Source organism: Camelina sativa, chromosome 5 (genome assembly GCF_000633955.1).
Source record: "Camelina sativa cultivar DH55 chromosome 5, Cs, whole genome shotgun sequence".
In the NCBI taxonomy this organism is placed as follows: domain Eukaryota; kingdom Viridiplantae; phylum Streptophyta; class Magnoliopsida; order Brassicales; family Brassicaceae; genus Camelina; species Camelina sativa.
Window position 1 is genome coordinate 21,153,864 of NC_025689.1, and position 12,111 is coordinate 21,165,974.

Below are 12,111 nucleotides of genomic sequence, written 5' to 3' on the forward strand. Positions count from 1 at the left end.
CATTAGAAAAAACCGGACAATACTTGGGTTCACCCCTAGGGGTGAACCTCTTTATTCACCTCCTTATAAAATAAGGAAACAAAATTTGTATACATCATTGTAAAATAAAATAAAAAACCCAAACCATTTTTTAATGAAATAAACCGATTTATAATTTCGTTCTAATTGTAAAATCTAAACCCTAACCACCTCATTTGTAAACCCAAACCGATATATAATTTCTTGTAATTGTAAAATCTAAACCCTAACCACCTCATTTGTAAACCCAAAACGATAAATAATTTTGTTCTAATTGTAAAATTTAAACTCTAACCACCTCATTTGTAAACCTAAATCGACATATAATTTTGTACTAATTGTAAATCTAAACCCTAATCACCTCTTTTGTAAATCCAAACCGATATATAATTTCGTTTTAATTGTAAAATCTAAATCCTAATCACCTCATTTGTAAACCCAAACCGACATATAAATTCGTTCTAGTTGTATAATCTAAACCCTAATTCTCATTTATAAACGCGAACCGATATATAACCTCATTTAACTGTAAAGTCTAAACCAAGTCAATATTTAACTTTACCCAACCGCCGCGAGTTTAGTAAACTCGGCCAATAAATCAGATATGTGAAGAAAACTCAAAGTTTTGTTAGATTTATGATGAAAGTCGATTATTTATGATTAGATCTGAAGATGTTATATAAAGTATAGTGTAAATCGAACAAAAAAATGATAAGAAGGGGAAAAATTAAACTGGTTTGTGTTTTAGGGTTGTGGGTGCGTAGTCAAAGGAAAAAGATGAAGGGAAATTACCGATTTTATCATTTGATAAAGTGAATTGATTAGAAAGAAACTGATGAGAATCGAGCCTGAGACATATTACTCTGTTATAAAGACTAAAACCATTGCACCACCGGAGTTACTTGAGATTTAACTCATGAAATAATATATATACTTTTTCAGTTTAACTTTACCCAACCGCCGCGAGTTTAGTAAACTCGGCCAATAAATCGGATATGTGAAGAAAACTCAAAGTTTTGTTTGATTTATGATGAAAATCGGTTATTTATGATTAGATCTGAAGATGTTATATAAAGTATAGTGTAAATCGAACAAAAAATGATAAGAAGGGGAAAAATTAAACTGGTTTGTGTTTTAGGGTTGTGGGTGCGTAGTCAAAGGAAAAAGATGAAGGGAAATTACCGATTTTATCATTTGATAAAGTGAATTGATTAGAAAGAAACTGATGAGAATCGAGCCTGAGACATATTACTCTGTTATAAAGACTAAAACCATTGCACCACCGGAGTTACTTGAGATTTAACTCATGAAATAATATATATACTTTTTCAGTTTAACTTTACCCAACCGCCGCGAGTTTAGTAAACTCGGCCAATAAATCGGATATGTGAAGAAAACTCAAAGTTTTGTTTGATTTATGATGAAAATCGGTTATTTATGATTAGATCTGAAGATGTTATATAAAGTATAGTGTAAATCGAACAAAAAATGATAAGAAGGGAAAAAAATAAACTGGTTTGTGTTTTAGGGTTGTGGGTGCGTAGTCAAAGGAAAAAGATGAAGGGAAATTACCGATTTTATCCTTTGATAAAGTGAGTTGATTAGAAACAAACTGATGGGAATTGAGCTTGAGACATATTACTTTGCTATAAAGACTAAAACCATTGCACCACTGGAGTTACTTGATATTTAACTCATGAAATAATATATATACTTTTTTAAGTAGATATAAACCCTAAAATTAGTTCCTGATTAATTCTCGTGTAATCTATGACTAATTGATTAATCGCTAGACCAACATCGACCGTCCGACTAGTGCCTAACGATTTCTAAAATAATATACAAAATTTGTATTATTTTCTAATTTAATTTTGAAATATTTTTTAAATAAAATATTAAATAAAAATTCTAATTGGTTGAGAGAGAAATGAGGGTGAACCTAAGTAGTTCTCAAAAAAAATTGGATATTGTATATGGGAGAACTAATAATTTTCCCAAAAATATCTTAACTTACCTAAACATATTAGAATGGATCCTAATCATAAATTCTAGAATCGAGTCGATTTTTTTTATACCTAAAAAAAATGAAATAAAATACCATATACAATACCCAATTTTTTTTTGGGAAACTGATCTATAAAGTATAGCCAAATTTCCAGACCTAGCTAGATAGATTCTTGAGAGCAGAAGTAAAATCCGGCCCAATGAAGTCAGTCTATCTCCAAACACAATAATAAGAATTAGGGGCGCAGTCTTCATTAATCTCAAGAGATCGGGGAACTCAAAAGGTTAAAAAGACTAAACATCTCTTGGCCGCAACCAATGATGCCTACCGTTAATCCAAAGTAGTTGGTTGGGGTTAAAAGCTTCTTCTTCTCTTCTCATGTCTTAAAAGAAGCTCATTTTCAACATTGGTGGTGACAGCTAAGGGGCAAAGGGAGTATAATAATAAAATTACGCAAGCAAATAAGTTGAAATTTAGTGTCTTTCCTCTAAAATAAGTCGCGAACAAAAAGCATCACTCGGATCTGTCTAAGTCGTCGCCATGGGAGTCCCGGCGTTTTACAGATGGCTCGCCGACCGATACCCCAAGTCAATTAGCGACGTCGTTGAGGAAGAACCTACCGATGGAGGTGGTGACCTAATCCCTGTTGATATCACCAGACCTAACCCGAACGGCTTTGAATTTGATAATTTGTATCTCGACATGAATGGTATCATTCATCCTTGTTTCCACCCTGAAGGAAAGGTATGTATTCTATATAGCTTTGCTCCAGGGTTTGAGCTGATTGTATAGGTCTGAGTACAAGTAGTAGATATTGGATTTGTTTGTTTTTATATTGAGAAAATGAAAATCATTGAGTTTAGCAGATTGGTGGAGAAGATTATTCTTTCATGATTTAGTACCAGTCAGTTATGGGAGAGGGATAAGGGTACTAGTTGCTGCTTTTCGTAGATTTTGCTTACCAAAAAAATGTCAATGGAAGCAATGGCCAACATTGGTGATACTAGATTTAGGGGATTGGAGTTTGAGTTTATCGTATTAGGCAAGGCAGTCACAAGTAAACATGTATTTGTTTTCTTGTATGCGAAATGAAATCACTAAGTTTGGTATTTTCGTGAGAAGATGATTATTGTCTGTGTTAATAGTTTAGCCAGTTTATTGGGGAACGGAGGAGTATTTGCTTACCGAAAGTTAATAGAATCAATGGCCAACTTGGTGATACTAGATTTTGGGGTCTAAAGTTCATTTCCGAAACTGACTTCGATGTTTTATTTGGGAAATTGGATGCAAATGGATGGCTGTGTTTATTTTGTTCATGTATCACGTATGTGAGTCTAGAGTTAGTTTTTTTTTTTCTTTTTCTAAAAGGTTTTGACTAGAGAAAAAAGAGACAGCGATGTTATTAGTTTATCATTAGAGTTGAGGAGATATTGTTATCCAGGGGAGTGAGTTTGCGTAGTAATATGTCTTATGGTGATACTTGAGTTCCCTGAAGATTTTACTAGCTAATCCTATTTTGATTACGATGCAGCCTGCACCAGCCACGTACGATGATGTATTTAAATCGATGTTTGAGTACATTGACCATCTTTTTACCTTAATACGTCCGAGGAAGATTCTTTATTTGGCTATAGGTGATCTTGTGCTTTCTCCTTCTCCCCTGTCTGTTTTGCTTTATGAGATTGGATCTGATTATATATGATGTTGCAGATGGTGTTGCACCCAGAGCAAAGATGAATCAGCAGCGTTCTCGACGTTTCAGGGCTGCAAAGGATGCTGCAGAGGCTGTATGTTCTCTTTCTATTTCTATTTTACATTTACTTTTGGCTTTGCATGGTTGTCACTGTTGCTTACACTATATCTGGTTTCATAGGAAGCTGAGGAAGATAGATTGAGAAAAGAATTTGAGACTGAGGGCCAAATCTTGTCTGCTAAAGAAAAAGCAGAAACCGCCGATTCAAATGTCATTACTCCTGGGACCCCTTTTATGGCTATACTCTCAGTAGCTCTTCAGTATTACATCCAATCTAGGTTGAACCGTAACCCTGGCTGGAGATATGTTAAGGTGTGATACTGTTCATCTAACTTAGCTGATATTTCCGAACTGTGCAAGACTTGTTGCATTCTTCCAGTTTCTGTTTAGTTAGCGTTGCCCCTTTACATATGGTTTTCAAGGTAATTTGTCTTCCTAAGACTTTGTGGATTATTATTTGAAGGTAATACTTTCTGATTCAAATGTTCCGGGCGAAGGAGAACACAAGATAATGTCATACATTCGTCTCCAACGTAATCTTCCTGGTTTTGATCCAAATACACGGCATTGTCTATACGGTCTGGTTAGTGTTACCCACAATGTGGTTGTTTTACTTCCTATTTGCTTGATAAGGCGTTGGTGCTTCTTCCAACAAATTGCATATTGCTTCTTGATAAAAACTGTATATTGTTATGCAGGATGCAGATTTGATAATGCTCTCTCTAGCCACACATGAAGTTCACTTTTCAATCTTAAGAGAGGTAGCTTGTTTTCCACCCATATGCTCTATATTTTCTGTAATATTCAGTCTGTCAAATTATGAGTCATCTTACTCATTCCAGGTTATCACTTACCCTGGCCAACAAGAGAAATGCTTTGTGTGTGGACAAACTGGTCACTTTGCGGCAGATTGCCCTGGAAAATCAGGTAGCACAAATGCAGCATCTGATATTCCAATCCACAAGAAAAAATACCAGGTTTAAGTAGTTTTCTTTATCTTCTTCAAAAGATGTTGCTGCAGTTGAACAACATGCCATTCTTGTTTTCTTTGGGAGCTTTCTCATATCTTTCTGATATAATATTGTTTTTATAGTTCCTGAACATTTGGGTGTTGCGAGAATATCTGCAATATGAATTGGCAATTCCAGATCCTCCTTTTGTGATCAATTTTGAGAGAATTATAGACGACTTTGTATTCCTTTGCTTTTTTGTTGGCAATGACTTCCTTCCTCATATGCCTACATTGGAAATTCGAGAGGTATGTACATGATGAAAGCTTTTCATTGCTTTATTACCTGTTATACATAATATGATGGTAGTGTAGATTGTAAAATATAGTAAAAGCCCTGTGGAGAATCAATATCCTGTTTCATTCTCTATAATACCATTGTGGAAATGATAATAATAATAATAAAAAGAGTATGTTACTCGATTGGTTTAATCTTTATACTCCGTTTCTTTGTTACTTCAGGGAGCTATAAACTTGCTGATGCATGTTTACAGAAAGGAGTTTTCAGTTATGGGAGGCTATTTAACAGATTCTGGTGAGGTAAGTTATTCGTTGTTTTTATCTTCTCCCACATTTCATTCTCGCTTCACATTGCTATTTTGTATGAGCTGTGTAAAGTTTTACATTAAATTGCGTTGCTTCTATTTTGTCTGGCTATATGATTGCCAATGAAATCCTGAACTGCATTATATCCATGGAGTTCGTTTTATACATTAACCCATTGACAATTTTCCTTTCTTCTGTTTTGAATAGGTATTACTAGATAGGGTAGAGCATTTCATTCAAGCTGTTGCTGTTAATGAAGATAAAATATTTCAGAAAAGAACACGGATAAAACAGGTATTTGTGACCTATACTCTATTTCCCCTTACACAAATAAAAAAACTTTGGAGGCTTTAGGGAAGGAGGGTGCTCATACCCTTTATAGGCACTACCTGAAAGCTCGCTTTTGAGTGAATGATACTCCTTATAAGGCAATAACTAGTTCCACTTGTAATCAATGGGTTTGTTTTATGTATCATATTCTTCCAATATGTTCAGTCTGCATAAGTTATGGCTAATAGTTNACATTGGAAATTCGAGAGGTATGTACATGATGAAAGCTTTTCATTGCTTTATTACCTGTTATACATAATATGATGGTAGTGTAGATTGTAAAATATAGTAAAAGCCCTGTGGAGAATCAATATCCTGTTTCATTCTCTATAATACCATTGTGGAAATGATAATAATAATAATAAAAAGAGTATGTTACTCGATTGGTTTAATCTTTATACTCCGTTTCTTTGTTACTTCAGGGAGCTATAAACTTGCTGATGCATGTTTACAGAAAGGAGTTTTCAGTTATGGGAGGCTATTTAACAGATTCTGGTGAGGTAAGTTATTCGTTGTTTTTATCTTCTCCCACATTTCATTCTCGCTTCACATTGCTATTTTGTATGAGCTGTGTAAAGTTTTACATTAAATTGCGTTGCTTCTATTTTGTCTGGCTATATGATTGCCAATGAAATCCTGAACTGCATTATATCCATGGAGTTCGTTTTATACATTAACCCATTGACAATTTTCCTTTCTTCTGTTTTGAATAGGTATTACTAGATAGGGTAGAGCATTTCATTCAAGCTGTTGCTGTTAATGAAGATAAAATATTTCAGAAAAGAACACGGATAAAACAGGTATTTGTGACCTATACTCTATTTCCCCTTACACAAATAAAAAAACTTTGGAGGCTTTAGGGAAGGAGGGTGCTCATACCCTTTATAGGCACTACCTGAAAGCTCGCTTTTGAGTGAATGATACTCCTTATAAGGCAATAACTAGTTCCACTTGTAATCAATGGGTTTGTTTTATGTATCATATTCTTCCAATATGTTCAGTCTGCATAAGTTATGGCTAATAGTTTGCTGATTTTGGTATCAGTCAATGGAGAACAATGAAGAAATGAAACAACGATCAAGAAGAGATCCATCTGAGGTACCACCTGAACCGATAGACGATAAGGTAAAATAGTGTAGTGCATATGTTTATATTGACACGGAAAATTGTATAGGAGCTACAACTATAGTTTCTCTTTTATTTTGGGTAGATTAAGCTAGGAGAACCAGGCTACAAGGAGAGGTATTATGCAGAGAAATTTTGTACGACCAATCCAGAGGAAACTGAGCAAATTAAACAAGACATGGTGAGTTTTACGTCAATTATGTTGAAAGTTTCCTACTGTGCAGATAACACTGGATATCTGCAAAGTTCTTTCTAACTTTTAGGGAGGCTTATAGCGTGAAATGAACTACTTTCTTCAAATGACTCCTGAGACAGTCTGGATGAACATAAACTTATAATTAAGTCTGATAACCTGTTTAANTTTCATTCTCGCTTCACATTGCTATTTTGTATGAGCTGTGTAAAGTTTTACATTAAATTGCGTTGCTTCTATTTTGTCTGGCTATATGATTGCCAATGAAATCCTGAACTGCATTATATCCATGGAGTTCGTTTTATACATTAACCCATTGACAATTTTCCTTTCTTCTGTTTTGAATAGGTATTACTAGATAGGGTAGAGCATTTCATTCAAGCTGTTGCTGTTAATGAAGATAAAATATTTCAGAAAAGAACACGGATAAAACAGGTATTTGTGACCTATACTCTATTTCCCCTTACACAAATAAAAAAACTTTGGAGGCTTTAGGGAAGGAGGGTGCTCATACCCTTTATAGGCACTACCTGAAAGCTCGCTTTTGAGTGAATGATACTCCTTATAAGGCAATAACTAGTTCCACTTGTAATCAATGGGTTTGTTTTATGTATCATATTCTTCCAATATGTTCAGTCTGCATAAGTTATGGCTAATAGTTTGCTGATTTTGGTATCAGTCAATGGAGAACAATGAAGAAATGAAACAACGATCAAGAAGAGATCCATCTGAGGTACCACCTGAACCGATAGACGATAAGGTAAAATAGTGTAGTGCATATGTTTATATTGACACGGAAAATTGTATAGGAGCTACAACTATAGTTTCTCTTTTATTTTGGGTAGATTAAGCTAGGAGAACCAGGCTACAAGGAGAGGTATTATGCAGAGAAATTTTGTACGACCAATCCAGAGGAAACTGAGCAAATTAAACAAGACATGGTGAGTTTTACGTCAATTATGTTGAAAGTTTCCTACTGTGCAGATAACACTGGATATCTGCAAAGTTCTTTCTAACTTTTAGGGAGGCTTATAGCGTGAAATGAACTACTTTCTTCAAATGACTCCTGAGACAGTCTGGATGAACATAAACTTATAATTAAGTCTGATAACCTGTTTAACTTGTAGGTACTAAAATATGTTGAAGGTTTGTGCTGGGTTTGCCGGTACTACTACCAAGGTGTATGCTCTTGGCAATGGTCAGTCTGACTTTTACAAAAAGTTTACAAATAGAGATGTCATGTTATTCCCATGAGAGCCATGTATTCTAACAATTACTAGAATATCTTATTTTATAATAGACTGATGGGTCTCTTCTCGAGAAAGACCTTGATATAGGTGTCAGTTGCTGAGATATATTAAGTTGCAAAATTGAAAGCAAATTTGAAATGCAAGTCTTTGATTGCTAACCCTTTCTTCTAATTGTTTCAGGTTTTACCCATACCATTATGCTCCATTTGCTTCAGATCTTAAGAATCTATCTGATTTGGAGATCACATTTTTCATTGGAGAGCCCTTTAAACCTTTTGACCAGTTAATGGGGACACTGCCGGCTGCAAGGTTCTTTCCTTTTGTGGAACCTTTAATATAAATATTTGGGCACCTGTGGTGATGTAAATAGTGTTTCTTGGTTGCCGCAGTTCAAATGCTCTGCCTGGAGAATACCGGAAGTTGATGACTGATCCCTCATCCCCGATCCTGAAATTTTACCCTGCCGGTAATTGTTGATGCTGAATATATATTTATTGTTGTTTTCCTATATATTTATGATGGGTAGTGGACACTCATAAGCTCTTATTCTGTTAATAGATTTTGAGATTGACATGAATGGAAAGCGCTTCGCCTGGCAGGTTCGTGCTTTTCTGTGTTCAGGGAATAAAGTGATAGTGTTATCATACTGAGACTGTATATCCTGTTCTTCAGCTATTGATGTTGTGTGTTTTGAACTTGATGTGATCCAGGGTATTGCAAAACTTCCTTTCATTGAGGAGAAATTATTGTTAACTGCTACAAGGAAGCTTGAAGAAACGCTAACGGTTTGAACTGAAGCTTTATCAAAATATATTTGCATATTGTTTGGTCAAAACTTCATTCTTTTTGAAAGATGATTCTTGAACCTTCAGAATGGTTTTTTTGTTAGTTATAAAGTAGGTTTACAGCTTAGATTGCTCTAGCCATCAACTTTGATGGCAGTGTCTGTGTTGACTAGAATGATTGATTAGTATGGATCCATCTGGCAGGTGGAAGAACGGCAACGCAACAGCGTGATGCTTGACTTGTTATACGTACACCCCGCTCATCCACTGGGCCAACGGATTCTGCAGTACTACCATTTCTACCAGCACATGCCTCCACATGAATGTCTTCCATGGATGATTGACCCGAATTCTAGGTTTTCTGTGATTGGCTAAATTGATAATTAACAAGATGTGTATAATCTGGTTATCAAGCTTCTTAATCCTCAATTCTTTTGTATTTGTTGCAGCCAAGGAATGAACGGTTTTCTCTGGATTAGTGAAAGGAATGGTTTCCAAACTAGAGTGGATTCCCCTGTCAATGGTTTGCCATGGATTGAGCAGAACCGAGCCTTGTGCGTTTCTTGTGCTTCACACTTTAGTGTCGTATGAAATGAATGAAGTCTTGCTTTACTCATTTAGATTTTCCTCTAAATTTTTCCAGAAACGTTACGTACCTGTGTCCTGCCAAACACTCTCATATCTCAGAACCACCAAGAGGAGCGATCATTCCGGACAAGGTATGGTTCCACATAGGAGTTCGTCGTGAACAGTAGTCCTGTCTGCATTAAAAGAAATAGAAACTTAAGTTTTCTTATTAGCGTTTAGGAGAATCTGTTTGATTGCATCTCAAATGTCAATGTCTTCTTGCCAGTCTATTTTATCTGCGAAATATTCGTTGCAAAAACAATATTCATTATGGAAGTTCAATTTGCAGATCTTGACGTCAGCAGATATAAAGCCATTTCCCCCTTTATGGCATGAAGACAATAGCAACCGACGTCGACAAGCCCGAGATAGGTAAGGAGATTATACTACAGACTGATATTTTGAAGATCACAGTGTGAAGTAGGTTAAAGGAACCATATGATATATCTACTGTGCAGGCCTCAAGTGGCTGGAGCTATAGCCGGACCTTCGCTGGGAGAAGCAGCTCATCGTCTGATCAAAAACACCCTTAACATGAAATCCTCTACTGGTTCGGCTTCAGGATTAATTGACCCAAATGGATACTACCGTAATGTACCGGGTAATCATTATTATGGTGGAGTCAATAGACCAAGAGCACCGGGTCCCTCTTCTCACAGGAGAGCTTATGATGATGACTCGAGCTATTACTACTATGGAAAGTATAACAATAGCTCACAGGGAACGTTTAGCAACGGTCCAAGATATCCTGGTCCATCAAATGGATCACAAGACTATAACCGAAACTACAACTCCAAGGTAGTAGTAGAGCAGCAAAACCGTGGTGGACTTAGAGCTGGAATGTCTGGTTTATCGATAGAAGATAACGGAAGCAGAAGCAAACAGTTGTATTCAAGTTATACAGAAGCTGCTAATGCAAATTTGAACCCGTTACCCTCACCACCCACCCAATGGATCGGTACACAGCCAGGAGGTAATTTCGTCGGTGGATACTACAGGGAAGGAGTTGGGTATGGTGAAACAAATGGAAAGCCGGTAAAGAAAGTAATTTATCAGGCCAAGACACAACCAAGTCATCGAGGCGCAAACATATGAGATTGTTAGTTGAGGCGCTAGGGAGGTTTCTGTACAGGTGAGTCCCTTTCTTTTGCTGCAATGGCCTTTTGTATGGTAACAACGTCCCCGCTTCATCTTCTGCCATGAATTATATCTTAAATTTCTGGCTAAAGCTAAAGGCAAATGTACAATGTACCTTTGGACATTTCTTTTGTTATATATATATTTATTACAGTAAACTTGTTTAGAGTCTTTAGACAGCTTTTGGCAATTGGTTATTCAACTTTCGTTGTTCCTTCTACAGCATTTGTCTATTGGTTTCCTTAACCTATTTCGGTTTGCTTATTGATTCGTGTTCTTCATCATCTTTACATGATAGGCAACCCAACTAACCAACATAAATCCGAGTTTGAAGATCCGAGCCCTGGACTAACATTGGTAGATTAAGGACCAGGCTCTCCAGTAGAAATGATGGTAGTGTCATATTGATGAGAATAATGAGAATAATGGTGTATTGAAACATAAGTAAAATTGGTGACAAGCTGTAATGACATGAAATTTGAGAAAATATATATATATATATATAATCATTGGATGAAATAGCCGCTCAAAAAAAGCATAAAGAAGAGTAAAAGAGAGCCAAAGATTAAACCAGTCTTCTGACCACCAGTAAGAGCATTGCCACCAAGTCCATATTGCTGATTCTGAGCAAAACCAGCAATCTCAACCATTTTGCTCTCAAAGAAACTCTGGGCAGCTCCACACGTTGGACATCTCCAATCTTCAGGCAACTTATCAAACTGAAAACCCGGTGGGATCGGGTACGACGGGTCACCCGCTGATTCATCGTACTTGTACCCACATGATCTACACTCGTAGATGCCAGTGTTTAGAACAGCAAACTTCTCCTCCATCCTTCGTTTCTCTATGGTGTCTTCGACTTCTTTGGTCTCTGTTTCTTGGGTTTGGTCGGAAGAAGGAAGAGGCGTCGCGGCATCGTCTCTGGAAACGGCTAAGTAACGAGGGTGATGGTGAGTTGGATAAGAGATGGTGATGAAGATGTGATGGTGTAGTTTCTTGCCATATCTGAGAAACGGCGTCGGTTTTATGAGAGAAGAATGGAAATGGGAATGAGATTGGGAGAGAGGGCAGAAGGAGAAGGTAGCACTCGCCATTGGTTCCTTTTTACTTCTTATAATTTTTTGGGTTTGTTCATTGTTAGAGATGATGAAAATGTCGAAAGATGGATCCCATTGGAGAGGGAGAAAGGCTAGCATATGCTGCGCCCCCCGGATAAGATTTTTGAAGAGTATTGTGACAACCACGTGGCCTTCTTTCAATCCATCTTATTTCTTTACTTACCCCCAAAATGTCCCTCAGCCTTTTCCATTTCCATTTCCCCCCTAAATCTCAC

General features: G+C 36.5%; 2 protein-coding genes across 2 annotated transcripts; one reads left to right on the plus strand and one right to left on the minus strand.

Annotated features, from left to right (window-relative positions):
- On the plus strand, positions 2,184-11,000 carry LOC104787318 (5'-3' exoribonuclease 4). Its single transcript, XM_010512884.2, has 22 exons — positions 2,184-2,767; positions 3,555-3,657; positions 3,734-3,810; positions 3,897-4,088; positions 4,240-4,359; positions 4,475-4,537; positions 4,619-4,753; positions 4,870-5,034; positions 5,248-5,325; positions 5,539-5,625; positions 6,706-6,786; positions 6,872-6,967; positions 8,107-8,177; positions 8,410-8,538; positions 8,619-8,695; positions 8,788-8,828; positions 8,940-9,014; positions 9,219-9,370; positions 9,464-9,568; positions 9,658-9,733; positions 9,931-10,013; positions 10,100-11,000. The coding sequence occupies exons 1-22, from the start codon at positions 2,564-2,566 to the stop codon at positions 10,734-10,736; spliced, it is 2,847 nt and encodes a 948-aa protein (XP_010511186.1). The 5' UTR covers positions 2,184-2,563; the 3' UTR covers positions 10,737-11,000.
- Positions 11,187-12,001, minus strand: LOC104787319. Its single transcript, XM_010512885.2, has one exon. It carries the CDS (start codon positions 11,972-11,974, stop codon positions 11,285-11,287), a length of 690 nt encoding a protein of 229 aa, XP_010511187.1. The 5' UTR covers positions 11,975-12,001; the 3' UTR covers positions 11,187-11,284.

Excerpts from the sequence above, each read along its gene's own strand:
- LOC104787319 (XM_010512885.2), bottom strand. The coding sequence starts at position 11,974 with ATGCTAGCCTTTCTCCCTCTCCAATGGGATCCATCTTTCGACATTTTC.
- LOC104787318 (XM_010512884.2), top strand. The coding sequence starts at position 2,564 with ATGGGAGTCCCGGCGTTTTACAGATGGCTCGCCGACCGATACCCCAAG. Across the intron at positions 3,811-3,896 it reads CAAAGGATGCTGCAGAGGCT|GAAGCTGAGGAAGATAGATT; the intron begins GTATGTTCTCTT and ends CTGGTTTCATAG. Across the intron at positions 4,754-4,869 it reads TCCACAAGAAAAAATACCAG|TTCCTGAACATTTGGGTGTT; the intron begins GTTTAAGTAGTT and ends TTGTTTTTATAG.